The following is a 27535-nucleotide window of genomic DNA, read 5'->3' as shown; positions in this document are numbered from 1 at the left end:
AAAGTTTACACACACACACACACACACACACACACACACACACACACACACACACACACACAGAGAGAGAGAGAGAGAGAGGGAGAGAGAGAGAGAGAGAGAGAGCAACAGCACCCCCAGGGTTGGGACATAAACACGGATGATGTAAAATATTTTATTGCGCTGTTTTAGTGCTTCGTTCCAACAAGAGGCGAATGCTTCTGAAGGCATGACCTGTGCTATCGTCTGTCATATTGTAACCTCTACACTTGCATATTTTCCAGGGCTGTGAATCCCCGGAGAGTTATGGTATTGCTTCACCACCGATCATAGCTCGTAAGAGTGGTGCACGCGTGAGAAATGGCGGTATGGCATTGGTTCTTCACAAAACAAAAACGGGATTCAGCTGTTCCTACTCATTGATTTTATGCAACCCGCAATACCTCCAAATACCACGTTCATGATTTTCATATTCTCTTGCTCGCTACATAAAACTATTACTTTTAACAGAACTGTTTCGTAGGAAATTTAATGTAGTTCAATTGTATAGCGAGATATGTTTTTACTAGAGGCAGTAGTTTTCGAATTATAAAGAAAAACGTACAAGAGTGAACTTCAAACGCGTCTTTCTTGAATAAATCTAAAACCGTGGCCTCCAGCGAAAGCATAGCTCTGTAAAAATTTTAACTACATTACATTATTTGTTAACATCGAGTATTGTTTTAGGTGTCAGGAAATCGTTTCTGAAAGTATTTGTATGGCGCGTAGCCATGTATGGAAGTGAAACATGGACATAATTAGTTTGGACAAGAAGAGAACAGAAACTTTCGAAATGTGGTGCTACAGAAGAATGCTGAAGATCAGATGGGTAGATCATATATCTAATGAGGAGGTACTGAATAGAATTGGGGAGAAGAGAAGTTTGTGGCATAACTTAACTAGAAGAAGGGATCGGTTGGTAGGACATGTTCTGAGGCATCGAGGGATCACCAATTTAGTACTGAAGGGCAGTGTGGAGTGTAAAAATCGTAGAGGGAGACCAAGAGACGAATACACTAAGCAGATTCAGAATGTTGCAGTAGGTACTGGGAGATGAAGAAGCTTGCACAGGATAAAGTAGCATGGAGAGCTGCATCAAACCAGTCTCAGGATTGAAGACCACCACCACCACCACCACCACCACCACAACAACAACAACATACGAGAATGTGGGTAAACGGTAAGTAATAACTAACACATGACCAACGCAACACAGGAAGAGCGTAACTGTCAGCGTTTGTCATGTAGACCTACCGTGAGGAAGTTGGCAGAGCGTTACTCTATCGTACTAATGGGCCCAGGTACGATCCCCGCTCATGTCAGTTTTTGTACTGTAGTACGTGTGGGATTGTTATGTGGGACATCACGCTCCTGACAAGTAAAAGTACTGTTTGGGAGTTTATATCAATGCTCTACTGGCAAACCGCTTTCGCTTCGTTTATTTGAAAGCAGCAAATCTGTAGGGTACATTCATCGTTTCATAGAATAAACACTGACAATCGGAACAGAAAAAAGAAGAAACAATTGCATCACGTATTATTAGTGATAACAATTACGAGGGTCGGTCAAAAAGTAATGCCTCCCATTTTTTTTCTACTTAAAAAAATTAAGTTAAGTGAAAAATTTGAATTTGGCGCCATTCCTCAAACCTTCTGCAATCCACTGCAGTAGTAACTTTCTGTGTCAACAGGTGGCAGCACAGCAGAATTTTGTAAGATGGCCGACATCGATGTTCGTTTGAGACAGCGTTGTGTGATTGAATTCTTGAATGCAGAAGGTGAAACGCCCATACGCATTCATGAAAGACTGAAGAAGGTGTATGGTGTTGTGACAGTGGATGTCAGCACTGTTAGACGATGGGTTCGTCGTTGTAAGGAATCTGAAGGGCAAACACCGTTGACTGACGAAAAGCGGAGCGGCAGGCCCGTGAGTGCAGTGACTCCACACAACATTCAGCAAGTTGATGACATCATTCGTGGTGACCGTCGGGTGACTGCAGATGAAGTGTGTCGCATTATTTCTCTTAGTAAAGGCAGTGTGCTCACGATTATTAAACAATTGGGGTACTCAAAAGTTTGTGCACGGTGGGTTCCAAGAATGTTAACCTATCAGAATAAAGAGGCAAGGAAAACAATAGCCTCCCAACACTTGCAGCGCTTCCGTTTGGAGGGAGATGTGTTTCTGAAAAAAATTGTGACCGGGGACGAAACATGGGTGCATTTTTTTGAACCCGAATCAAAGAGGCAGTCAATGGAGTGGCGTCACACAAGCTCGCCGAGGAAGAAACAATTCAAAACTGTGCGATCGGCAGGGAAAGTTATGGCAACAGTTTTCTGGGATACAGAGGGTGTGATTCTGGTTGATTTTTTGGAGCAGGGATGCACAATAAATTCTGTTCAATACGTCACAACCCTCAAAAAACTTAAAGCACGTCTTCAGCGAGTTCGCCCAACAAAATCAATGGCAGATGTTCTTCTTTTGCATGACAATGCAAGACCACACACCAGTCGTCACACCTCTGACGAGATTGTCAAAATTGGATGGGAAGTTTTGCCTCATCCCCCATACAGCCCTGACCTGGCACCATCAGACTTCCATCTGTTCGGGCCACTAAAAGAAGCTCATCGTGGGATTCATTTTGAAGATGAGGAGGCCGTCAAAACATCCGTGCGTCAATGGCTTAGGAAGCAGAGCTGTGATTTTTACCGTGCTGGGATACATGCCCTTGTTCAAAGATGGACCAAAACTGTAGAGATGGGCGGAGATTACATTGAAAAATGACAAAATGATCCTCAATGTTGTGGTTTTCAACCTATGTAATTTCATTTAAATTTCCTGACAATTAAACGTAGAAAAAAATAGGAGGCATTACTTTTTGACTGACCCTCGTATAATAATAATAATGGTAGTGATAACTGACTGCTAGATGGCAGCACTGCCGTACTTGAGATGTGCGAGTTGTGGCTAGACGCTCGAGTTTATCCAGACGGGAAAGAGGGGTCTGACACTGCTGTCCAGTCCGCATGTTACTGCTACGGCTGACACTGCAGTTTTGCTACATGAACCCGTGGAACGTTAATGACATTCTCGTCGAACGGTTGCGTAGCGACGACTGTGTGCCTCCCACAACGGAGGTAACTGAATAAAAGTGTGCAGCATTCCCAGTAGACTTAATTGATCTGTGGAAGGTGTCGAACGGCACGGAAGAGGAAACTTTAACAAAAGCCCGTACCGAGCTACTGAGCGTCTCTCCTGCAGAGTCTTCCACTGGAGTTTATCATCTCCGTGACGTTTTGGCGATTACTAAATGATCCTGTAACGAAGCGCGCTGCTCTCCGTTGGATCTTCTCTCTCTCTTCTATCAACCCTATCTGGTACGGATCCCACACTGCTGAGCAGTATTCAAGCAGTGGGCGAACAAGTGTACCGTAACCTACTTCCTTTGTTTTCGGATTTGCATTTCCTTAGGATCCTTTCAATGAATCTCGGTCTGGCGTCTGATTTACCGACGATCAACTTTGTATGATAATTCTATTTTAATCACTCCTAATGCCTAACCCCAGATAATTTATGGAATTAACTGCTTCCAGTTGCCGACATGCTATTTTGTAGCTAAATGATAAGGGATCTTTCTTTATATGTAGTCGCAGCACATTACACTTGTCTACATTGAGAGACGACCTCGGTTCCGTTTTGCCCCGCCTGGACACCGCCGCACGCAGTCAGATTCGCGCACCTGCCTCTGGGTTGCAAAAGGCCCCGCAGACGCCGGCCGCGGCAATCCGTCTTCTTCGCCGCCCTCGGTGGCCCACTTACGTCAGGCGCCGCCCACGCCGGCGCAGGCAGTGGGAAGTGGGTTGCAGGCCCAGCCGACCCAACCCGCACACTTACACATGGTCTGCGGCGTAATCGCGACACCCGGCCGAAAGCGCTTGTCAGTTCCACCAGCTGTAGTGTTGTGCAAGTGACGTGGCGGCTGTGCGGCTGCATTCTGCGCACAGAGGTACGCCGCACATTTCGCGGCGTCGCCACTGTGCCGTTTGTCCCTTCCCACACCGTACCCCCCCACCCATTGCAACGATAGCGTAAGTTCACGTTGGATCTCACTTTCTGCTTCTATCGACGCAATTCTGCATTCGTGGCGAAAAGGCTAAATAACCACCCCTCCCCCCGCCCACCTTCCACAATTTTCGTAATTCTGTTTGTGTGCAGATCTTTTAAATGGTTCATATGGCTATGAGCACTATGGGACTTAACTTCTGAGGTCATCAGTCCCCTAGAACTCAGAACTACTTAAACCTAATTAACCTAAGGATATCACACACATCCATGCCCGAGGCAGGATTCGAACCTGCGACCGTAGCATTTGTACCCTTGAAAATAGGCAAATTAACACGAAAAATTGAGTTCACCGTTTCGCACTCACTATTCCAATGGTTCAAATGGCTCTAACAAGGGAACCTCCCCATCGCACCCCCTCAGATTTAGTTATAAGTTGGCACAATGGATAGGCCTTGAAAAACTGAACACAGATCAATCGAGAAAACAGGAAGAAGTTGTGTGGAACTATGAAAAAAATAAGCAAAATGTACAAACTAAACAGTCCATGCGCAAGATAGGCCACATTCAGCAGAGTGTGACCTTAGTAGCGCCGTGGTCCCGTGGTTAGCGCGAGCAGCTGGGGAACGAGAGGTCCTTGGTTCAATTCTTCCCTCGAGTGAAAAGTTTAATTTTTTATTTTCAGACAATTATCAAAGTTCAGGCACCACACATAATAAACTTCGCTTTCCAAAATTCCAGGACATGTTCAGATTTGCTTCGACATACGCAGGATTTGACGGTCTACACACGGAGAAATTTGAAAACGTTAAAAACAGATGTTTTGACAGAGCACATGGAAAACTGTGCGACTGTGAAACTGTTGCATTCATTTGTTGCAGTTTATGTGACAAACTCTTATGTTTTCATCACTTTTTTGGGAGTGATTACCACATCCACAAGAAAACCTAAATCGGGCAAGGTAGAAGAATCTTTTTACCCATTCGCCAAGTGTACAAGTTAGGTGGGTCGACAACATATTCCTGTCGTGCGACGCACATGCAGTCACCAGTGTCGTATAGAATATATCAGACGTGTTTTCCTGTGAAGAAATCGGGTGACCTATGTGACCTTGCGATCAAATGTTTTCGGTTCCCATTGGAGAGGCACGTCCTTTCGTCTACTAATCGCACGGTTTTGCAGTGCGGTCGCAAAACTCTAAACTTATTACAGTGAACAGAGACGTCAATGAACGAACGGACAGATCATAACTTTTCGAAAATAAAAAAAGTAAATTTCTCACTCGAGGGAAGACTTGAACCAAGGACCTCTCGTTCCGTAGCTGCTCACGCTAACCACGGGACCACGACGATCCTCAGCTCATATTATCCTTGATATTGCGTATCTTGCGCATGTACTACTCAGTTTGTATATTTTGCTTATTTTTTTTTCATAGTTCCACACAACTTCTTCCTGTTTTCTCAATTGATCTGTGTTCAGTTTTTCAAGGCCTATCCACTGTGCCAACTTATAGCTAAATCTGAAGGGGGTGCGATGGGGAGGTTCCCTTGTAAGCACTATGCGACTCAACATTAGAGGTCATCAGTACCCTAGACTTAGAGATACTTAAACCTAACTAACGCAAGGACATCACACACATCCATGCCCAAGGCAGGATTCAAACCTGCGACCATAGCAGCAGTGCGGTTCCAGACTGAAGCGCCCAGAACCGTTCGGCCACCACGGCCGGCACACCCACTTCTCCCAATTGTGGAAGTATCCTCTTTTACAACATTTTTTTAAAAAAGTAGAGTTTTAAAAAAATTGAATCAGTATTCACCCACTTACCACTTTTCGTGAAACACCGTACCGTGGACGGACAAAGTTTTCATTTATTTGCCTATTTAAAGTAGAATTTTGATTTTATGTATGTTGAAACTGGGGTATTCAAAACTTTGCAGTCTTTCTCCGATTTGTATGTGTACTACAGGTAGTAAAGTGAATTTAAAAAATGAGAATCAGTTATTTTAGAAATCGGTAATTCTGGACGAACTCAGGATAAAATGGATCTAAAAAAAAAGGTATAACCGAAAACCGATTGTTTCGCCGATAACTGTCATCCCTACACTCCATATCCGCACTTAGCGACGCCTATCGTCTGAGGATGACACGGTGGTCGAACGGTACTGTTGGGTCGTCCGAGGCCTATTCGCACGAAGAGAGAAGAAGCAGTCTACATGTATACAGGCTTTCTTCCTTCTCAACAGGGCAACGGAAAGTATTTGTTGCTGAGCGGGTAGTGTTGTGGTTCTGTGAAGGTTGCCCCAGAAAGTGTCAGTGACCACTGGCCTTTGCCGCAGGATGCGTAAACAAGAGTGGAGCCGAGAAACGTGCGCGCCGGACTTGGGAGTTCGGTGACACGCCACCAGGTTTTCTGCCGGTAAACATCCTGTTTGCCCGCCGCCGCGGCTAACGCTGCCGCACGCTGTCCTATCGCAGGACACACACACCCGCAGCACGCACGTGTGTCCTATGCTGTTTACAACAGTGGTGGTTGCTCTACAGAGATAGTTATTATTGTTGTTGTTGTTGTTGTTGTGCTCTTCAGTCCTGAGACTGGTTTGATGCAGCTCTCCATGCTACTCTATCCTGTGCAAGCTTCAGCTCCCAGTACGTACTGCAGCCTACATCCTTCTGAATTTGCTTAGTGTACTCATCTCTTGGTCTCCCTCTACGATTTTTCCCCTCCCCGCTGCCCTCCAATACTAAGTTGGTGATCCCTCGATGTCTCAGAACAAGTCCTACCAACCGATCCCCTCTTCTAGTCGTTGTGCCACAAACTCCTCTTCTCCCCAATCCTATTCAATACCTCCTCATTAGTTATGTTATCTACCCATCTAATCTTCATCATTCTTCTGTAGCACCACATTTCGAAAGCTTCTATTCTCTTCTTGTCCAAACTATTTATCGTCCATGTTTCACTTCCATACATGGCTACACTCCATATAAATACTTTCAGAAACGGCTTCCTGACACTTACATCTATACTCGATGTTAACAAATTTCTCTTCTTCAGAAACGCTTTCCTTGCCATTGCCAGTCTACCTTTTATATCCTCTCTACTTCGACCATCATCAGTTATTTTGCTCCCCAAATAGCAAAACTCCTTTACTACTTTAATTGTCTCATTTCCTAATCTAATTCCTTCAGCATCACCCGACTTAATTCGACTACATTCCATTATCCTCGTTTTGCTTTTGTTGATGTTCATCTTATATCCTCCTTTCAAGACACTGGCCATTCCGTTCAACTGCTCTTCCAAGTCCTTTGCTGTCTCTGACAGAATTACAATGTCATCGGCGAACCTCAAAGTTTTTATTTCTTCTCCACCGATTTTAATTCCTACTCCGAATTTTTCTTTTGTTTCCTTTACTGCTTGCTCAATATACAGATTAAATAACATCGAGGATAGGCTACAACCCTGTCTCACGCCCTTCCCAACCACTGCTTCCCTTTCGTGCCCCTCGGCTCTTGTAACTGCCATATGCTTTCTGTACTTATTGTAAATAGCCTTTCGCTCCCTGTATTTTACACCTGCCACATTCAAAACTTGAAAGAGAGTATTCCAATCAACATTGTCAAAAGCTTTCTCTAAGTCTACAATGCTAGAAACGTAGGTTTGCCTTTCCTTAACCTTTCTTCTAAGATAAGTCGTAGGGTCAGTATTGCCTCACGTGTTCCAGTATTTCTACGGAATCCAAACTGATCTTCCCCGAGGTCGGCTTCTGCCAGTTTTTCCATTCGTCTGTTTCGGAAAAAACTGGCCTACTGTTCATGAAGATTAAGGAATTGACCATGTTCTTTTCTCTTTTTGTACACTGAAGCGCCAAACAAACTGGTATAGGCATGCGTATTCAATAACCGAGACATGTAAACAGGCAGAATACCGTCCTGCGATCGGCAACGCCTATTTAAGACAAGCGTCTGGCGCTGTTCTTAGAGCGGTGCCTGTTGCTACAATGGCAGATTCAAGTAAGTCTGAACGCGGTGTTATAGTAGGCGCACGAGCGATGGCACACAACATCTCCGGGGTAGCAATGAACGAGCATGTCACGAGTGTTCGGTGAAGATCAAGAATCTGGCAAAACATCAAATCTCCTACATCGCTGCGGCCGGAATAAGATCCTGCGAGAACGGGACCAACGAGGACTGAAGACAATTGTTCAATTGGTTCAAATGGCTCTGAGCACTATGCGACTTAACTTCTGAGGTCATCAGTCGCCTAGAACTTAGAACTAATTAAACCTAACTAATCTAAGGACATCACACACATCCATGCCCGAGGCAGGATTCGAACCTGCGACCGTAGCGGTTGCTCGGTTCCAGATTGTAGCGCCTAGAACCGCACGGTTACTCCGGCCGGCAACTGTTAACGTGACAGAAGTGCAACCCTTCCGCAAACTCCTGCAGATTTGAATGCTGGGCCATCAAAAGTGTGAGCGTACGAACCATTTAACGAAACACCAGCGATATGGGCTTTCGGAGCCGACGGCCCAATCGTGTACCCTTGATAACTAGACAATACAAAGCTTTACGCCTCGCCAGCGCCCGTCAACACCGACATTGGACTGTTGATGACTGGAAACATGTTGCCTAGTCGGACGAGTCTCGTTTCAAATTGTATTGAACGGATGGAGGTGTACGGGTATGAAAGCAACCTCATGAATCCATGGGCCGTACATGTCGTTCAAGCTGGTGGAGGCTCTGTAATGGTGTGGGGTGGAGCGATATGGGACCCCTGATACATTTAGATACGACTCTGACAGGTGACACGTAAGCATCCTGTCTGATCACCTGCATCCATTCATGGCTATTGTGCATTCCGACGGACTTGGGCAATTCCAGCACGACAATGCGACACGGCACACGTGCAGAATTGCTACAACAGAGTGGCTGCAGTACCACTCTTCTGAGTTTAAACACTTCCGATGGCCACCAAACTCCCCACACAGAAACACTATTGAGCAAATCTGTGTTGCCTTACAATGTACCGTTCAGAAGAGATCCCCACCCCCTCGTAATCTTACTGATTTATGAATAGACCTTCAGAATTCATGGTGTGGAGATTAATGGTGTCACTTCCCTCCAACTCTGCATCAGAGGTTAGCTGTGTCCATGCCACGTCGTGTTGCGGCACTTCTGCGTGCTTTCGGGGGGCCCTACGCGGTATTGGGCGGTGTACCAGTTTCTTTGACTCTTTAGTGTATAATGCGCGCCAGAATGAAATAATTTCATTGTTTTACGAAATACACCAACCAGCCAATTTTACGTCCAGGGGATCGGCAGGTTGATACACATTCGTTATCAGTTGCCATTTCAGCGAATATGGACTCTCGGTCAGCTGAACACACGTCTCTAGGACACCTTTGCTGCAGCGGGTCATTCGGTAGTGTACACGCAGCAAAAATTTCACAATCAGGTCAATGTCGGGAGACACGGTGCTGTCCCGTCTAACCCAACGACAATAAAGAGGTTCAACAACTTCAGAACGGTGAGACCTGGCCCAACTCCTGGGAGGTGTTCGACAATCAGAACAGCAGAAAACATCGAAGAAGTTCGACAAGCCGTGGAGGTCAGCCCTCGGCGTTCAACGGTACGACACGCTCGCGCTTTTCAGACAGGTCAGTTCGCTGCTTTTTGCCCTTTGACCTCCACTTTCATCTTTTTAAAATCATGGTGGTTTAACAACTGAAACGAAATTACTATTGTGGTGGCACATGTTTGCAGAAAGCACGCTGGAAACCTTGGAAAATGAGTATATAGTGACTGACAGTGCGGAACTAAAGAATGCAAACGTTAACACTCGGGATACAGAAGGAGGCTCATTTGTAATTGATACTGCTCCTATAACTAAGAAAAACAATCATATATTGCTCAAATCACAAGCTACTGTGGTTCAAGCGGTGATCCAGGTACGACATATATCTCCGAAACAAGGAATAAAGTTTGTTTGGCCACAAGTGCCAGATATTCATTCGATAAAGGAAAAACAGATAAGTCAGTTCTAACAGCACCAGGTGTTTTGAAACGAGGATTAGTTTTAATGGGTGGAGGTGTTCCTTCAACGACATTTTGAGCTATGTGTGTGGCATCTTTTATTACCACATATTTATTAATTTTGACGCCAAACGACACTTGATTTATCCACCGTATCAGGTGTTTTTTATGGGGCTTAATAAAGTACTTAAGAAAACTTTGGATCAATTTGTTTAGTTCTGCGTGATCTAAACTTCGTTTTGTTTTGAAATACTGACCACAAACGGAATGGCAGTGAAAGCATAGGCCGGTCCGCGTATCCCCATTCCATGCTGTCTTTGACCATGTACATTTTTCCCCGTTACATCCTCTGCATTTTACAAAATGTATTGTACTAATTAGTATGTAATCATTTCATACAAGCCACTATGTTCACTGACATAAACATCATCGAACTTAAAAAATAGTCATGATAATCACGTTTAAAACTCAAAATCTTTCAAAATATATCCGGTTTACGGTATGTTGCGCAAAACTAGTGCAGCATCCGCCATATTGCCGACTAGCAACTTCGTTCACGTCAAAAAATTACGTATATGGTTCAAAATTACCTTTTATTTACAGGTTCTGAATGTACTAGTTCCAGTTTAAGCTCCTCTGTGATTAATAAACTGCAACTGCTTAGCATGAATGTACTGAGTCCTTTGCGTGGTTATTAAATAATCACAGTAGCAACTGGTTAACTAAACTATACTGAATATTACAAAAATAAAATAGTACATGCAATACAAAAGAATTCATATAACATATTTTACTCACAGTTGGAGTAACATTACAAAGAATAAAGGTAGGATAACTGAACTACATAATGCAGAAGTACGTGGTAAGTGCACTGGATGTGTTCATATTAGTTATGACGAAACAAATATTTGCTTTTTTATTTATAAGTATAAAGATGCTACTGTGTTTGATTACATTGTTTATTATTACAGGCGTGATTGCCATCGTCTGGGTATATCAAGTGATCTTGATATCCATGTGACATTGATGTCTCAGTTGCTGTCGCATTTTTGTATATCTTTGCTCCTTTGATGTGGTTTGAACTACAGTTGATGTTAAACTTTTGTTGGAGCAGTTACTTGTGTAGCCGTCTAATTATGTAAGTTTATCTCAGTGTGAAAATGGTTCAAATGGCTCTGAGCACTATGGGACTTAACATCTATGGTCATCAGTCCCCTAGAACTTAGAACTACTTAAACCTAACTAACCTAAGGACAACACACAACACCCAGCCATCACGAGGCAGAGAAAATCCCTGACCCCGCCGGGAATCGAAGCCGGGAACCCGGGCGCGGGAAGCGAGAACGCTACCGCACGACCACGAGATGCGGGCTATCTCATTGTGACATTTCGTAACAGTTGTATTGACATCGACGACTCAATTGTGTTATATAAGTTTATTTCATAATGACGTTTCGTGACGGATGAAGTGACAGTTGAGTCAGCGATGTCAATACAGCTGTCACGAAATGTCATTATTATATATAGTTAACATCTACTATAGCCCCAACAACGTCAAAAGAGCAAACATATACAACAGTGCGACATCAACTGAGACATCAACGTCGTATGCATATCGAGACCATATGATATAACTTGACGATAGCAATCGCGGTGAAACAGCCGTATAGTAATAAATTGTATTACCAAACAGAGCAGAGTCATTCGTCGCAAATATAGTATGTATTGCCCGTCGTTTCGTTTTCCAACGCGGGGAAGGATGGGGCATACGGCGAGACTATTAACACCTTCGCAATTTCGGAAGACATCTGCGCAAAAACTACGAGACGTACGGAAACCAGACATACATCAGTAGATAGCTCATCTCTCCAAGTTTTTAACTGGCATTAGTGGGCCGAATCCAATTATGCAATACATCGGAAGACAAATATGACACACAAAGTGAAGTACATTTGTTCACAATTATTTAGTTAAAATAAGTACACCTTTTATTGTAACTGACTTAGATTTTAGCCACAGGTAAGCGTAGTGCATACATACCAATTTTATAAAAATTCTACTTCTTTTGCTACAAGGGTAAGAAATATGTACTCAGGGATAATCAAAACTGACAGTTGTTACTCATGTGTTTAAACTACGGTTGGTTCTATGGCCATTAAACCAAAATACGAATAAAAAAATCTCACATCACAGGTGCTCAATATGAGCACCGCTCGTCGCGAGGCAAACGTCAACACGTGCGTACAGTCCGGAAAGGCACGACAGCAACCCGCTTAACACATCTGTTCATTCGGTTGCCTATCTGCAGGCGCTCTCCAGTTCGAAGCGGAGCGGAGGGTTAGCAATGAAACTTGACGACAGCACTATCTACAAGCATGAAACGTAATTTTAACAGTTGTGGAGACCATTTAGCTGCCTTCCATTTATCAGGGGACATGCAGTAAAAACAAGCAGCAAATTTCCATTGGCTCTCTGACAAACCGTCGTGGGACACACACGTCTCAATGGTAGTGAAGAGGTTGAACGGTTTCGACCAGCATCTGGTCATATTCAAACTGTCAGTGGATAAAAAGTGGGGCAAAAAATCATTATAGAGTCTATGGATCGGCAAAGTACATTTTAGTGATGTAAAAGAATAAAATTATACCAAAAGGCACGTATTCCAAGTGGTCCCTCCCCCATTGCGTTGTTAAGAATGACGAAGGCACCAGTAGTTCGAGCCACAGGTTTTGTAATAGGAATGGACATGAACGAGTATCGATAGAGAACGATAGGCTTTCACTCCGACTACAAAACCTGGATATCTCAAGCTACCATTGCCTGCGTTATTGTTGACAAAGCACGGAAAACTGCTTGCATCACGTGACTTTAGGTGTTATTTTATTCTTTTGCATCACTACACAGTTACCTGACAGATTTTGTACATCAATCGAAGGCGTAATGTTTGTAAATGAGTCCACGATCATGTTATGGGACTTTATTTGTAAAGGGCGGGCTTGACCACATAAATTGTACATTTCACAATTATCAGTTTCGGTCATTGCCTTCTTCAGATCATAAAAATATTCTGACGTAGGTCCCGCACACCGTTAGGCCGTCTTCCGCTCACGCCCCAACATCGTGCAGCCCGCCTCCAGCGATGAGAGTCGCTTCTGCCTTGGTGCCAATGGTGGCCGTATGCGTGTTTGGCGCCGTGCACGTGAGCGCCACAATCAGGACTGCATACGACCGAGGCACACAGGGCCAACACCCGGCATCATGGTGTGGGGAGCGATCTCCTACACTGGCCGTACACCTCTGGTGATCGTCTAGGGGACACTGAATAGTGCACGGTACATCCAAACCGTCATCGAACCCATCGTTCTACCATTCCTAGACCGGCAAGGGAACTTGCTGTTCCAACAGGACAATGCACGTCCGCATGTATCCCGTGCCACCAAACGTGCTCTAGAAGGTGTAAGTCAGCTACCCTGGCCAGCAAGATCTCCGGATCTGTCCCCCACTGAGCATGTTTGGGACTGGATGAAGCGTCGTCTCACGCGGTCTGCACGTCCAGCACGAACGCTGGTCCAACTGAGGCGCCAGGTGGAAATGGCATGGCAAGCCGTTCCACAGGACTACATCCAGCATCTCTACGATCTTCTCCATGGGAGAATAGCAGCCTGCATTGCTGCGAAAGGTGGATATACACTGTACTAGTGTCGACATTGTGCATGCTCTGTTGCCTGTGTCTATGTGCCTGTTCTTCTGTCAGTGTGATCATGTGATGTATCTGACACCAGGAATGTGTCAATAAAGTTTCCCCTTCCTGGGACAATGAATTCACGGTGTTCTTATTTCAATTTCCAGGAGTGTATATACAATGTGATGACGTTTTTCCGATTTCCGTGTATGTGATACAAGTCTTCGATGCTGTGCCACTTGAACCACCAAAAACTTCGGCTACCTTGATTACCGAACCACCACCCATACGAGCAACAAAAATTTGCCAACATGCGTTTCTCGCGGTGGTTCCGTATTTCTGTGCAACCGCCGTATCTCTGACAAATACCGAGTCGTCCTTAACAGGGATAACGGTGAGGGTACGTTGTTGTTCGCCCGTATCGCCGACCTTCACGTCAGCAGTAAGTGCAGTCTGATCGAACAGCGCACTGTAATTAGTCCTCTAAAGGTTAAATGCCATCTGACACGCAGGTCTCTAGTATTCCCGCTCACTGCTGGCCGTACAAGCGGAAAGGGGAACAGAGGAGCAACTACCCACCTCGCTGTGTTACGGCTGAGTGGCGTTTAAAAAGTCTCTGAGCATTATGGGACTTACCATCTGAGGTCATCAGTCCCCTACACTTAGAAACTACTTAAACCTAACTAACCTAAGGACATCAGACACATCCATGCCCGAGGCAAGATTCGAACCTGCGAGCGTAGTGGTCGCGCGGTTCCAGACCGAAGTGCCTAGAACCACTCGACCACAGCGGCCGGCTGAGTGGCGTTTATATCCGCGCGTTGTTACGTTTCTAGATTGACGCCTCATTCGTGAGCAACGGTCGTTCCGTCGTATTACAAATTTGCATCACAACATGAGTCAGGGCGTAGTTAAAAATTCACTATTGCTTATCTGTCACGGCCATAAATGCACTATCAGATCGAATGTGAGCGGAATTGACCACCAGATGTCACGAGAGGCGAAATCGGCGGCATAAAAGGAGATGAACAGAACTGTGCTGTCAGCAGAGGTTAGATAAGATTTACTTTCATTCCAAATGATCGGTAATGAGTAGGTTCTCCAGGATGTAGACCAACTCAGAAAAACAATAATACATGACAAACATTCACAACTAAAACGAATAAGCTTATGTGCCTTCCAAAGGTCCCAAGTCGAATGATCGTCTTTTTTTCTTTAATGAAAACTATATGAAAAGATCATTTTACAACACTCATTTACTAAGATCGCACTAATGCACTGAATTTTTTAAAAAAAGTTTTTTTTATTTGCAAGGTAAATGGAAATGTCGTGTGACTAGGGCCTCCCGTCGGGTAGACCGTTCGCCGCGTGCAAGTTTTTCGATTTGACGCCACTTCGGCGACTTGCGTGTGGATGGGGATGAAATGATGATGATTAGGACAACACAACAACCAGTTCCTGAGCGGAGAAAATCTCTGACCCAACTGGGAATCTGTCGCGCTGACCACTCAGCTACCGGAGGCGGACAGTTATAAGGTAATAAACATATAATAGAACTACTACAATACTTATTTACAATGAATACATTGCTGCACAGAAATGGTGCGGAAGTTAGACTCTACTTCACACATAATCAGTTAGCTCTACTGAGAAATTCATCAATGGAATAGAAGGACTTGGACACCAATAAATAAACCCATACTGAATTTCATCGGTTGTTAAGCTTTTTATGGCTGCTGGCAAGTTACTGAAAATGTGTGTTCCTGAATAATGCACACCTTTTTGTCCAAGAGTAAGTGGCTTTAAATCTTTGAGAAGATTATTCTTATTTCTAGTATTGATTCCATCAACTGAGCTGTTGGTTTGAAAAAGTGATGTATTTCTAATGACAAATTTCATTAAGGAATAAATGTATTGGGAAGCAGTAGGTAGTATCCCTAGATCCCTAAACAGGCTTCTGCAGGTTGTTGTTAAGTTCACACCACATATAACTCTTATTTACCATTAAAAACAGTCATTATCACAATTTATTTATTACGGTGACTGGTTTCGACAACTATTGTGGTTATCTTCAAAGTAATGGGTAAGAACCTGCTTCTGCTGGAAAATCACCTGAACAGTGATTCTCCAGCAGTAGGAGGTTCTTACTCATTACTTTGAAGATAACCACAATAGTTGTCGAAACCAGTCACCGTAATAAATAAATTGTGATCAAATGGTTCAAATGGCTCTGAGCACTATGCGACTTAACTTAGAACTACTTAAACCTAACTAACCTAAGGACATCACTCACATCCATGCCCGAGGCAGGATTCTAACCTGCGACCGTAGTAGTCGCGCGGTCCCAGACTGTAGCGGCTAGAACCGCTCGGCTTCTCCGGCCGCCGATTGTGATCAAGACTGTTTCTAATAGTAAATATTTGTAACAAGTTGATCACTGTCACTCCCATAATACATTCAAAGGTAACATATAACTCTTATTGCACTTTTTGTGACCGAAAAACTTTAGCTTGGCTTGATGAATTACCCCAAAAAATAATCCCATATACCATTATGAAGTGAAAGTAAACTCAGCTTTTTCATTTTTATATCCCCTATGTCTGACAGAATTCGCACCGCAAATAGAGATTTGTGTAGACGCTTCACCAGTTCTGTGGTGTGCTCCTCGCAATTGAATTTATTATCAAGCTGCAATTCCAAGAACTTAACACTGTCACTTCTTCTCTCTGCTTGTCGTCATATGTTAGGCAAGCATGATCAGCAACATGGGTCTCTCAGGACAGCGAAATGGAGTAGTCATTGGATGTCACCTGAGTAACAGATCCATCAGGGACATTTCATCCCTTCTAAAGCTGCCCAGGTGGACTGTTTGTGTTGTGACTGTGAAGTGGAAACACGAAGAAACAATCACTGGTAAACAAAGACAACGGAGGTCTCATATAGTGACAGAGTGTCAATCGAGCATGCGGAGGGTGGTTGTAAAAAAAAGGAGAGTAGTCCAGCTAGCACAGTGATTGCGTTTATGGAGTTAAAAAGTATGTAATACAATGTTCGAGCAGTCACTGCTGGAGTCAATGCTAAACTAAGCTTGACGTCGTCTAGAGAGAGACGGCACTAGACAGTGGAAGACTTGAAACGACCGGTTTGGGGTGATGAACCAAGATACACCCTGTGGCAATCCAATGGAAGGGTTTGCGACTAGCGAACGCCTGGAGAGCGTTAGCGCCCATCATGTGTAGACCAACACTAAGGTACAGAAGATTATGGTAATACACTCATGCTCATAAATTAAGGATAATCCTGATACAAGGTGAAACTACGCTCTTGCGGGCGGTTTGAGGGTTTAAATCACCTCGGGGTATGACCATGCGGTGCATTTGACCTGCGGTCGTCGCACGGTGGCGCTGGCAGCAGTCCACATACACAGAGGTGTGATCGTGCCTGTCAAGAGTATGGTGCAGCGAGTAAGTGTGCAGACGTTTTCAGACATGCTAATGGTGACTGTGTATTGAGAATGGCTCAAAGAACACATATTTATGACGTTATGAGGTGTAGAATACTAGGGCAACTGGAGGCTGGTCAAACACAGCAGGTCATAGCACGGACCCTCCGTGTGCTACAAAGTGTGATCTCAAGATTATGGGTACGATTAAAGCAAACAGGAAACCAGTACGGGACGTACACAGTGTACAACATCACAAGAAGACCGTTATCTCACCATCAGTGGGCGCAGAGGACCACGGAGTACTGCAAGTGGCCTTGCTCGGGACCTTACCGCAACCACTGGAACAGCTGTCTCCAGACACACAGTCCTCAGACGACTGAAAAGACATGGTTTATTCGCCCAGAGACCTACAAGGTGCATTCCACTGAACCCTGGTCACAGGAGAACCCGTAAAGCCTAGCGTCAAAAACACAGTACACGGTCATTGGAGCTGTGGTCCCAGGTTACGTTCACGGACGAGTCCAGGCATAGTCTGAACAGTGATTCTCGCCCGGTTTTCATCTGTCCTGAACCAGGAACCAGATACAAACCCCTTAATGTCCTTGAAAGGGACCTGTATGGAGGTCGTGGTTTGATGGTGTGGGGTGGGATTACGATTGGTGCACGTTCACCCCTGCATGTCTTTCACGGAGGAACTGTAACAGGTCAGGTGTATCGGGATGTCATTTTGCACCAGTATGTCCGCCTTTTCAGGGGCGCAGTGGGTCACAACTTTCTCCTGATGGATGACAACGAACCGCTCCACCGAGCTGCCATCGTGGAGGAGTACTTTGAAACATAAGATATCAGGCGAATGGAGTGGCCTGCCTGTTCTCCAGAGCTAAACCCCATCGAGCACATCTGGTATGCTCTCGGCCGACGTATCGCTGCACGTCTTCAAACGCCTAGGACACTTGAGGAGCTCCGACAGGCACTGGTGCAAGAATGGGAGGCTATACCCCAGCAGCTACCAGTGTCGTGTGTGTTCCCTATGTGCCTATGCTATTAGTGCCATTTTTGTATAGTGCCACGTTGTGTGGCAGTACATTCTGCAATTATCCTTAATTTATGAGGATAAGTGTATAATGAACTGTTACGTCGTAAAGAAAAAAAATTAACTGACTTTGACACAGACAAGACAGGTACTGCATTTAAACTCTCTTTTGATTTTTTGCCTAGATGCAAGTACTTTAAAATTTTTTACCTGTCTAATACAAAAATCTGTGAAAAATTTGATTGTACATGGCTTCGTGGCTAAGGAGAGATCGGGTTAGGTACAGGATGAGTTGGCGGTCGGAGGTTTCCGTTTCTCCAGTTCTCAGAGATTGCCAGGCAAAGTCGGAGAAAACTGCTACAACTCGCCATGAAAACTCTTGTCTGTCGTGACAGCTAAAGTCTTTAACACACATGCTAACGGCCTCGTTCAGACCGCGATAGTAGCAGTCTCGCCCAGTATTGTCAATTTGCGAAGAAATCACTATGCACTCTATTGCTAAACGCACTAACAGTTTTTATGAAGGTCCGGGGATCCAACACCGAATAAAGGTTCGTAGACGATATTTACCTTCTTTTTCATAAGACTTTTTTTTAATTCTTGATAATTGTGACTAAGAGGTGAGCTCTGCACTTCAAATTACATCTATATAAAAAAACCACAATGTCCAACCGGCATTCCTTGTTTCCAACAATTGCAAAAAAAAAGCTATATACACTCCTGGAAATTGAAATAAGAACACCGTGAATTCATTGTCCCAGGAAGGGGAAACTTTATTGACACATTCCTGGGGTCAGATACATCACATGATCATACTGACAGAACCACAGGCACATAGACACAGGCAACAGAGCATGCACAATGTCGGCACTAGTACAGTGTATATCCACATTTCGCAGCAATGCAGGCTGCTATTCTCCCATGGAGACGATCGTAGAGATGCTGGATGTAGTCCTGTGGAACGGCTTGCCATGCCATTTCCACCTGGCGCCTCAGTTGGACCAGCGTTCGTGCTGGACGTGCAGACCGCGTGAGACGACGCTTCATCCAGTCCCAAACATGCTCAATGGGGGACAGATCCGGAGATATTGCTGGCCAGGGTAGTTGACTTACACCTTCTAGAGCACGTTGGGTGGCACGGGATACATGCGGACGTGCATTGTCCTGTTGGAACAGCAAGTTCCCTTGCCGGTCTAGGAATGGTAGAACGATGGGTTCGATGACGGTTTGGATGTACCGTGCGCTATTCAGTGTCCCCTCGACGATCACCAGAGGTGTACGGCCAGTGTAGGAGATCGCTCCCCACACCATGATGCCGGGTGTTGGCCCTGTGTGCCTCGGTCGTATGCAGTCCTGATTGTGGCGCTCACCTGCACGGCGCCAAACACGCATACGACCATCATTGGCACCAAGGCAGAAGCGACTCTCATCGCTGAAGACGACACGTCTCCATTCGTCCCTCCATTCACGCCTGTCGCGACACCACTGGAGGCGGGCTGCACGATGTTGGGGCGTGAGCGGAAGACGGCCTAACGGTGTGCGGGACCGTAGCCCAGTTTCATGGAGACGGTTGCGAATGGTCCTCGCCGATACCCCAGGAGCAACAGTGTCCCTAATTTGCTGGGAAGTGGCGGTGCGGTCCCCTACGGCACTGCGTAGGATCCTACGGTCTTGGCGTGCTTCCGTGCGTCGCTGCGGTCTGGTCCCAGGTCGACGGGCAAGTGCACCTTCCGCCGACCACTGGCACAACATCGATATACTGTGGAGACCTGACGCCCCACGTGTTGAGCAATTCGGCGGTACGTCCACCCGGCCTCCCGCATGCCCACTATACGCCCTCGCTCAAAGTCCGTCAACTGCACATACGGTTCACGTCCACGCTGTCGCGGCATGCTACCAGTGTTAAAGACTGCGATGGAGCTCCGTATGCCACGGCAAACTGGCTGACACTGACGGCGGCGGTGCACAAATGCTGCGCAGCTAGCGCCATTCGACGGCCAACACCGCGGTTCCTGGTGTGTCCGCTGTGCCGTGCGTGTGATCATTGCTTGTACAGCCCTCTCGCAGTGTCCGGAGCAAGTATGGTGGGTCTGACACACCGGTGTCAATGTGTTCTTTTTTCCATTTCCAGGAGTGTACTTTTTTTCACAGCAAAGAGCGTTTTCCTCTCAGTTACGGTAGCGCATCATAGCTAGTACTAACACCCGGAATATTACAATAATGTTACATTACGCAGTGACATTACAATAATCACGGTGCTCTACATCATGATTATCAGTGCCCTGACAGAATGTCAGCAAGACAATCTCACAGGTGGGTACGTACGTTGTCCTCTCATTCGGAGCAGATTATAACGCACTGAAGCATGCCTCTCTTCCCCACCAGTTTACGGATGAGGCCTGACTGTTCACAAAATCCCACCACTCTTCTGACACTGGAATCAGTATCGGCGACGATGGTGGGCAGATCTCCATAGAGACTGAGGGGCTGCCCTGATATCAGTATATAAGACGCACGTTGTCAAAACATGATGAACTGAAAGTGGCACAGCACGAACTTCATAAAGTGGTGGATCCTCCCGCCGGAGGAGGAAGCCATGTGTTAAAGGGCGATGTCCGATGCGCAGTCTGGTAAGCAGAACCCCCATCCACCGGTCCACCGGTGAGGCTGACATGAAGTCCGCCATGCCTTTATGGTAGATCTGAGCGACCGCAGTTTGTTTTCTGTCACCTTCGACCATCCACTTTCCCACTGACAAATGATGCGTCTGTCAGAAAATGAGATGAAGGCGTACAACACGATGGGACACTGACGGGCAACACTGTCCCGACATGCTTCTTTGGTCACTTTGTCGGCCATGTCGTTTCCCCTCATCCCGATGTGCCCGTGTATCCAAAAAAATACGAGGGTGGTTTGAAAAGTTCTCGGAATCACCACGAGAGGTCAGCACTAGCGCAACGAGTTCTTCACGTGATATTCATTGGACTGTTGGCTCTAAACACATGGCACGTCAGTGCTCTTGAAAGAGAGCTGCGCGGGTGACGTGGCTCTGTTGTTGTCCCCGCTTCGTAATTTGCGAAGATGGAAAGGAATTGAGATTCGAGCAGTGATTAAGTACTTTGTAGAGAAAGGTATGAAAGCAAAGGCCATTCATGCCGACTTCCAGAATACACTGGGGGAGTCTGTTCCTTCATCCTAAACTGTTGCCGAGTACAGAAATGAATTTAAATTTGGTCGGGAGAGCGTAGACGATGATCCTCGCAGTGGTCGGCCAAGGTTTGCCAGTACTCTAGAAGAAATTACAAAAGCGCACAAAGTGGTTATGGCGGACGGCCGCTTGAAAGTGCGTGAAACTGCTCACGCTTGCCAGATGACATCTGAAAGGGTAAATCACATTTTAACTGAAGAATTAGAAAGGAAAAAATTATCTACAAGATGGGTGCCGCGACTCTTGACGCTGGATCAAAAACGCACGAGAATGGACATTTCGGAACAATGTTTGGCCCGTTTCAGGAGAAACGAACAAGATTTTTTTGCGCCGGTTTGTGACCACAGATGAAACTTGGCTCCACTACTATACGCCAGAGACAAAACAACAGTCAAAGCAGTGGAAACATGCTGATTCTCCGCCACCAAAGAAAACAAAGACATTTCCTCCGGCGGGAAAGCTCATGGCATCAGTCTTCTGTGATGTGAAGGGGATTCTGTTTGTAGATTATCCCCCTACTGGGGAAACAATTACTGGAGAATACTATGCTAACCTCCTGGACAATTGCAACAAATAATACGCGAAAAAAGGCCCGGTTTAGCAAAGAAGAAAGTCGTCTTTCATCAAGACAATGCGCGCCCGCACACATGTGCCGTCGCCATGGCACACGAAATAAGTTATGTATAGTTGCCACATCCGCCTTATTCACCAGATATGGCTCCGTCAGACTTCCATCTCTTCTCAAAACTGAAAACTTTCCTCGGAGGACGAAGATTCACTTCAAACGAAGAATTGATAGCTGGAGTTTTGCAGGCCTGGAGGAAACTCATTTTCAAGATGAGATCAAGGCACTGGAACATCGTTGAACCGAGTGCATTAATCTACAAGGAGACTACATTGAAAAATATTTTTAAAAAAGTTACAGTGATGTAAGTACTTTCTTCCACTTCCGTTCAGAGAACTTTCCAAACCACCATCTCATCACCTCCTTGCCATGGTGTTGTAGCCGCTGTGAGGAGTCTGGATGAGCTGAATCAACTGGTCTACAGGATACATCTGGTGAATTGCTTGTAGTGCACTAGGCGAGTCGGAACACGCAAGAAACGCCACTGAGCAGTCCGCAGTTCGTGGTCGTGCGATAGCGTTCTCGCTTCCAACGCCCGGGTTCCCGGGTCGATTCCCGGCGGGGTCAGGGATTTTCTCTTCCTCGTGATGACTGGGTGTTGTGTGCTGTCCTTAGGTTAGTTAGGTTTAAGTAGTTCTAAGTTCTAGGGGACTGATGACCATAGCTGTTAAGTCCCATAGTCCTCAGAGCCATTTGAACCGCCACTGAGCAGTGGATGACTCGAAAGAATTGATTTTAAGTCATGAATCCAGCCATAAGCCGTAGCAGTCTGATAGAAGGGTTTGAGCTGCATAGCGTTGCCTCAAATCACGTGTAGCCCAACAGTGAAGTACAGAAGGAAGGTGTTACGGTATACGGATGTTTTTCGTGGTTACGGTGTTGTTCCAGTATTGCGTTTAAGAAACGCTGAAAGCTGAAGGGTACATGTTACAGCCTTTCGTGTTGTCCACAGTGTAGGAACAATTAGGAGACGATGGTCCTTTGCAACAGAATGACAGTGCACCCTGTCATAAGGCAACATCTGTGAGGCAGTTGTGGACAGCAGCATTCCTAAAATGGACTGGGCTGCCCAGTGTCCCGACCTGAATCCAATGGAACACCTTTGGGATGAGCTAGAGCGTCAACTGCACTGCAAATCCCAGCGTCCAACATTACTACAGAGAGACACACGGGACACGGACGGTTTTGAACTGCGTAGTACTGAGGGCGCTGTGGTGGGAGGTGGTCGTGGTTGGGATAGATCTGATCCACACAAGACGTCATTTCATTTACTCAGTCACTATGGAGCAGTGGGACTTGCAACGTCGAGTGTTTGTCTATGACAGTTTCGTGAAAAGTGCTGAGTCTATTATTGCTACGCAGCGATTGTTTCGTGCGCGATTTAATGTCGGGCGACATGGAGCTGTTCCGAGCCGTAACACAATCCTCAGATGGGTGGAAAACTGTAAACATACTGGATTAGAAGCATCCTGGACCGAGACGCAGAGCAACGACACCAGAAAATGTTGAAAGGGTAAGGCAAGCGACAGTCAGAAGCCCAGGACGGTCATGGAAAACATGCTAGTGAGTTACGAATCAATCGTGAATCGGTTAGACGAATTTTGCATAAATAATTAAAATTCCATCCCTACAAAATGCTCATTGTCCAACAACTTAAGGAATTTTGCTGTACGAGATGACTTCGCTTACAGAATGTAAGTGATTTTAAAAATGAAATTTTATTGATGAGCGGTGAAGCTCATTTTCATAATAAGCAAAACCTACGTTACAGGGCTCCAGAGCATCCACACATTATCCACCAGCGTCCTCTACAGTCAGTCTGGTGTGCCCTTGGCAAGAAGACGACGAATCCCTTTCACACGTGTTTGGTTCCAGCAGGATGGGGCAACATCGCACACTGAAAACACTTCAATGACAGTTCTTAGACGCATGTTTGCTGGCCGGATTACCTCACGTTTTGGCAATGTTCCTTGGCCTCCCAGGTCTCCCGACTTGTCAGTATGTGCCTTTTTTCTGTGGGGGTACCTTAAGAACTGTGTCTATAATCACAAACCACGAAATTTGGACTAGTTGAAGAATGCAATCATTCAAGAAATTTTTCTCATCCCTGCAGAGGTTTTAGTCCCTGTGATGGAGGATTTTGAGAAGAGCCTTGAGTTCTGAATTCGAAATGATGGACATCAATTCGAAATGATGGACATCAACTCGACGACATTAGTTTTCACAAATAACTTTGTTAACTAAAATGGCAAATAATGAGCTTTGATTTTGTGCAAATAAACATGCATTAATTTTAAAGTTGGCTGAGTATTATTTCATTAAAAACCGTCCGTCTCCCGTGTGTCACCCGGTACTTTGTCTGGTTTCGGCTCATAAAGAAGAGTGGGTTGTCATTCCTCCACAGTAATAAACACACACCACACTGAAAGTGTCCCCTGAAAAATTCAAGCCGTTATACATGCGAAGAGTGGACACATCCGATATTAATTTCCCCTAGTAGGTGTCCAAATAATTCTTATCAGACACTGTATGTCTATTTTAGGTTCAACAAGAAACAGGAATCGTAATTTTTAAAAAAAATGTTTAAAGATAGCCATTTAAAGTTCACTGCACACAACCTATACAAAATGGTATCCCCACGGAATCTGTTTCTGCTAGTCTTTCTCAGGTTTCAAGGCGTTTTTATTAGGTGAATCTTGTCTGGCTGTGTGTCTGATGCAAAGTTTGGAATTGATTTCAGACCCACTTCGCGATGCGCTACAGACCTGAAACACCCAACATGGCTGCGGAGGGGATGACAATGCAACATTTACTGTCTTGTGTGTGGCGGCGACTACTCTGCTTTTCTGTTTGTCTGTTCGGTAAAGATTTTGCATTTGATTTCAAACTAACTTCCCGATGCTCTAGAGACCTGAAACTTTGAACACAGCTCAGAACCCGATGACAGTGCAATGTAACTCACTTTCTTGTTTGGTGTGTGGCGGAGTGTACTTTATGTTCCACTGCTATTCCCCACTTTCCTGTTCTACTTGTGAATGTCTCGTAACCCTCCGTGTGAGTTCCAATCTCTGTAATTTTTTCCTTCATGGTCTTTTCGCGATATGTACGTATTGGGAAGCTGAATACTGTTTGGCTCAGTTGAAGAGAAATTGAAGTAAACCTGAAATTTACCACATCAAAATGCTTGAAAAATTACACACAGACAAGGACAAAACGCTGAAAACGGTTATTTAAGTAAACATTTTTTTTAACATAACATTTTTAAAACCGGCTAAAATGTATAAAATAATTTCTCCTGGCCCCACACAGATTTCTAACCCCAAACAGACAGTCCTGAAATTCTGAGCTTGTGAATTTTTAACGGTTGTGATAATACTTGTAAAATATAAAACGAAAACCTTGTGCGCAAGCAATACATGAGATTAAGGAGCGTAGTGACTAGCTGACGTTGAGAAAAATCGCAACACCCATTATCATTTGCCATAAAACGATTTGTGACCTAGGAACATGAATTACCAGTAACATGCGTCCCATGTTTTTCGCTTTAGTTTTACAGCGTAATGTCACAGTTATTAAAAACTTACAAACAGAAACATTCAGAACTATCGATATGGGATTAGGAATCTGTGTGGGACTAGGATAAATTATTGTTAAATATCGTTATAAAAAAAGTGGCTGGTTGCTCTTATCTGTATTTTGTATAGGACAACGGGCTCAAAATGCCAGTTTTCGAAAAAATAGCACTATTTAGTTCGTTTTAAAAATGTATTATATTAAGTTTTTTATTCAAATAATTATCTTTTTCCCCTGCCTGATATGATGCACCTGACGAAGAATCCCCCCCCCCCCCTCCCTGTGCGAACGTCTTCATTTCCGGTAGTCCTTGCACATAGCGTCCTCAATTGTTTGTTGGACATACGAGTACATAACCACTGTCTTCCCCTACACTTTTTCCCGTCTACACTATCTCTAGTAACTTGGAAGCTATCCCTTGATGTCCGAACACATGACTACAATTTGCAGATGTTTCTCTCCTCGCCTATTGTGAGGTGAATATCCTCATTTCAAACTATCTCATCAGCCCACCTAATTTTCCAACATCCTTCCATACTACATTTCCTACTGTTCGATTCTGTTCTTTTTTTTTTCGGTTTCCTCACATTCATGATACACTTCAGTACTGTAACATCTGACAGAACAGTTCTTACGACGCCTGATCTGCTTCGGCACTAAACTGAATCGTCGACGGCGTACGTTACATGTGACGTACAAAAAAGCACATTTTACGCAAAATATCAAGTATCAAATAAGTTTTATTATTTTTTTAGTGAAAGGCAAGCTCTCGTACTGCTACGATAGCACCGCTCCACCACACGCCCTCCTGCGTGCAGACCACCAGAGCGCCAGGTGTTGTCATTACCTTGTAAGTGATAGGCGACGGTACAGGTACTCACCCCTCTTGAAGAGCCACCCCTCCTTGACGATGTTGGCTGTGGTGGGCGCCGAAGATGGAGGCGGCGACACCTCCGCCATGTCTGCAACACACGGCACACGCTGGCGTTAGGGACGGACCATTAGCATGACTTTACATACAAAATTGCCATGCAAAGCTCGTACTTTTTGCCGATCATACAAGTATAGCTATCACATCCAACAGACAAGAATTAATTGATGAAATTGTGAACGATGTTTTTCAGAAAATCATTAAGTGGTTCTCTGCAAATGGGCTCTCATTAAACTTTACCAAACGAAGTATATACAGTTCCACACAGTAAATGGAATGACCCCATTAATAAATATAGACTTCGATCAGAAATCGGTAGCTAAGGTAGAATATTCAAAGGTTAAATTTAACTTTGGCTCAGAAGGGGGTAAATTATGCTGCCACAAAAGTCTTTAGTCTCTTACCTAATAGCATCAAAAGTTTGACAGATAGCCATATAGCACTTAAAAGGAAATTAAAAGAATTTCTTAATGGCAACTCCTTCTACTCATTAGATGAATTTTTGGATATAGTAAGTGGGTAATTTCCCAACATAAAAAAAATTGAGTGTCATGTAATATTTTGTCTAATGTAATATCTTGTATAGACACCTTTTATTAACCTGATACGTTCCACATCATTACGAAGTGTCGCATTCATGATCTATGGAACAAGTACTAATTTGATCTAATCTCTACTAGAAATTCAAAATTTCTAATATCCGAACTTAGAGAGAGGTTGTGAGAAATGGGGATCGACTTCTTGTGTACCCAGGAGCATTACCCGAAAAACGAAAAACTCAACCACTTGCCGTATGTATTCCATGACGATAGTCATGGAATACATATTTGCACATATACAGATGACAGTAGTATCGCGTATACAAGGTATCAAAGTTTAGTTTTAGTTATGTCATGTTCCGTAGATCATTTTCACGATTATTTTA

General features: G+C 44.7%; 1 protein-coding gene across 1 annotated transcript in view; it reads right to left on the bottom strand.

Annotated features, from left to right (window-relative positions):
* The window catches only part of LOC126292056 (RAC serine/threonine-protein kinase), a 512592-nt gene that overhangs the window by 288717 nt on the left and 196340 nt on the right, over positions 1 to 27535 (bottom strand). The window contains exon 2 of the mRNA XM_049985860.1: positions 26561 to 26641. Within this exon, the coding sequence (XP_049841817.1) occupies positions 26561 to 26639 (79 nt within the window). The 5' untranslated portion in view covers positions 26640 to 26641. The remainder of the gene's footprint in view (positions 1 to 26560; positions 26642 to 27535) is intronic.

This window comes from Schistocerca gregaria, chromosome 9 (genome assembly GCF_023897955.1).
Source record: "Schistocerca gregaria isolate iqSchGreg1 chromosome 9, iqSchGreg1.2, whole genome shotgun sequence".
Classification (NCBI taxonomy): domain Eukaryota; kingdom Metazoa; phylum Arthropoda; class Insecta; order Orthoptera; family Acrididae; genus Schistocerca; species Schistocerca gregaria.
The sequence above is the reverse complement of the archived record's forward strand: the minus strand, read 5'-3'. Positions and strand labels throughout refer to the sequence as shown.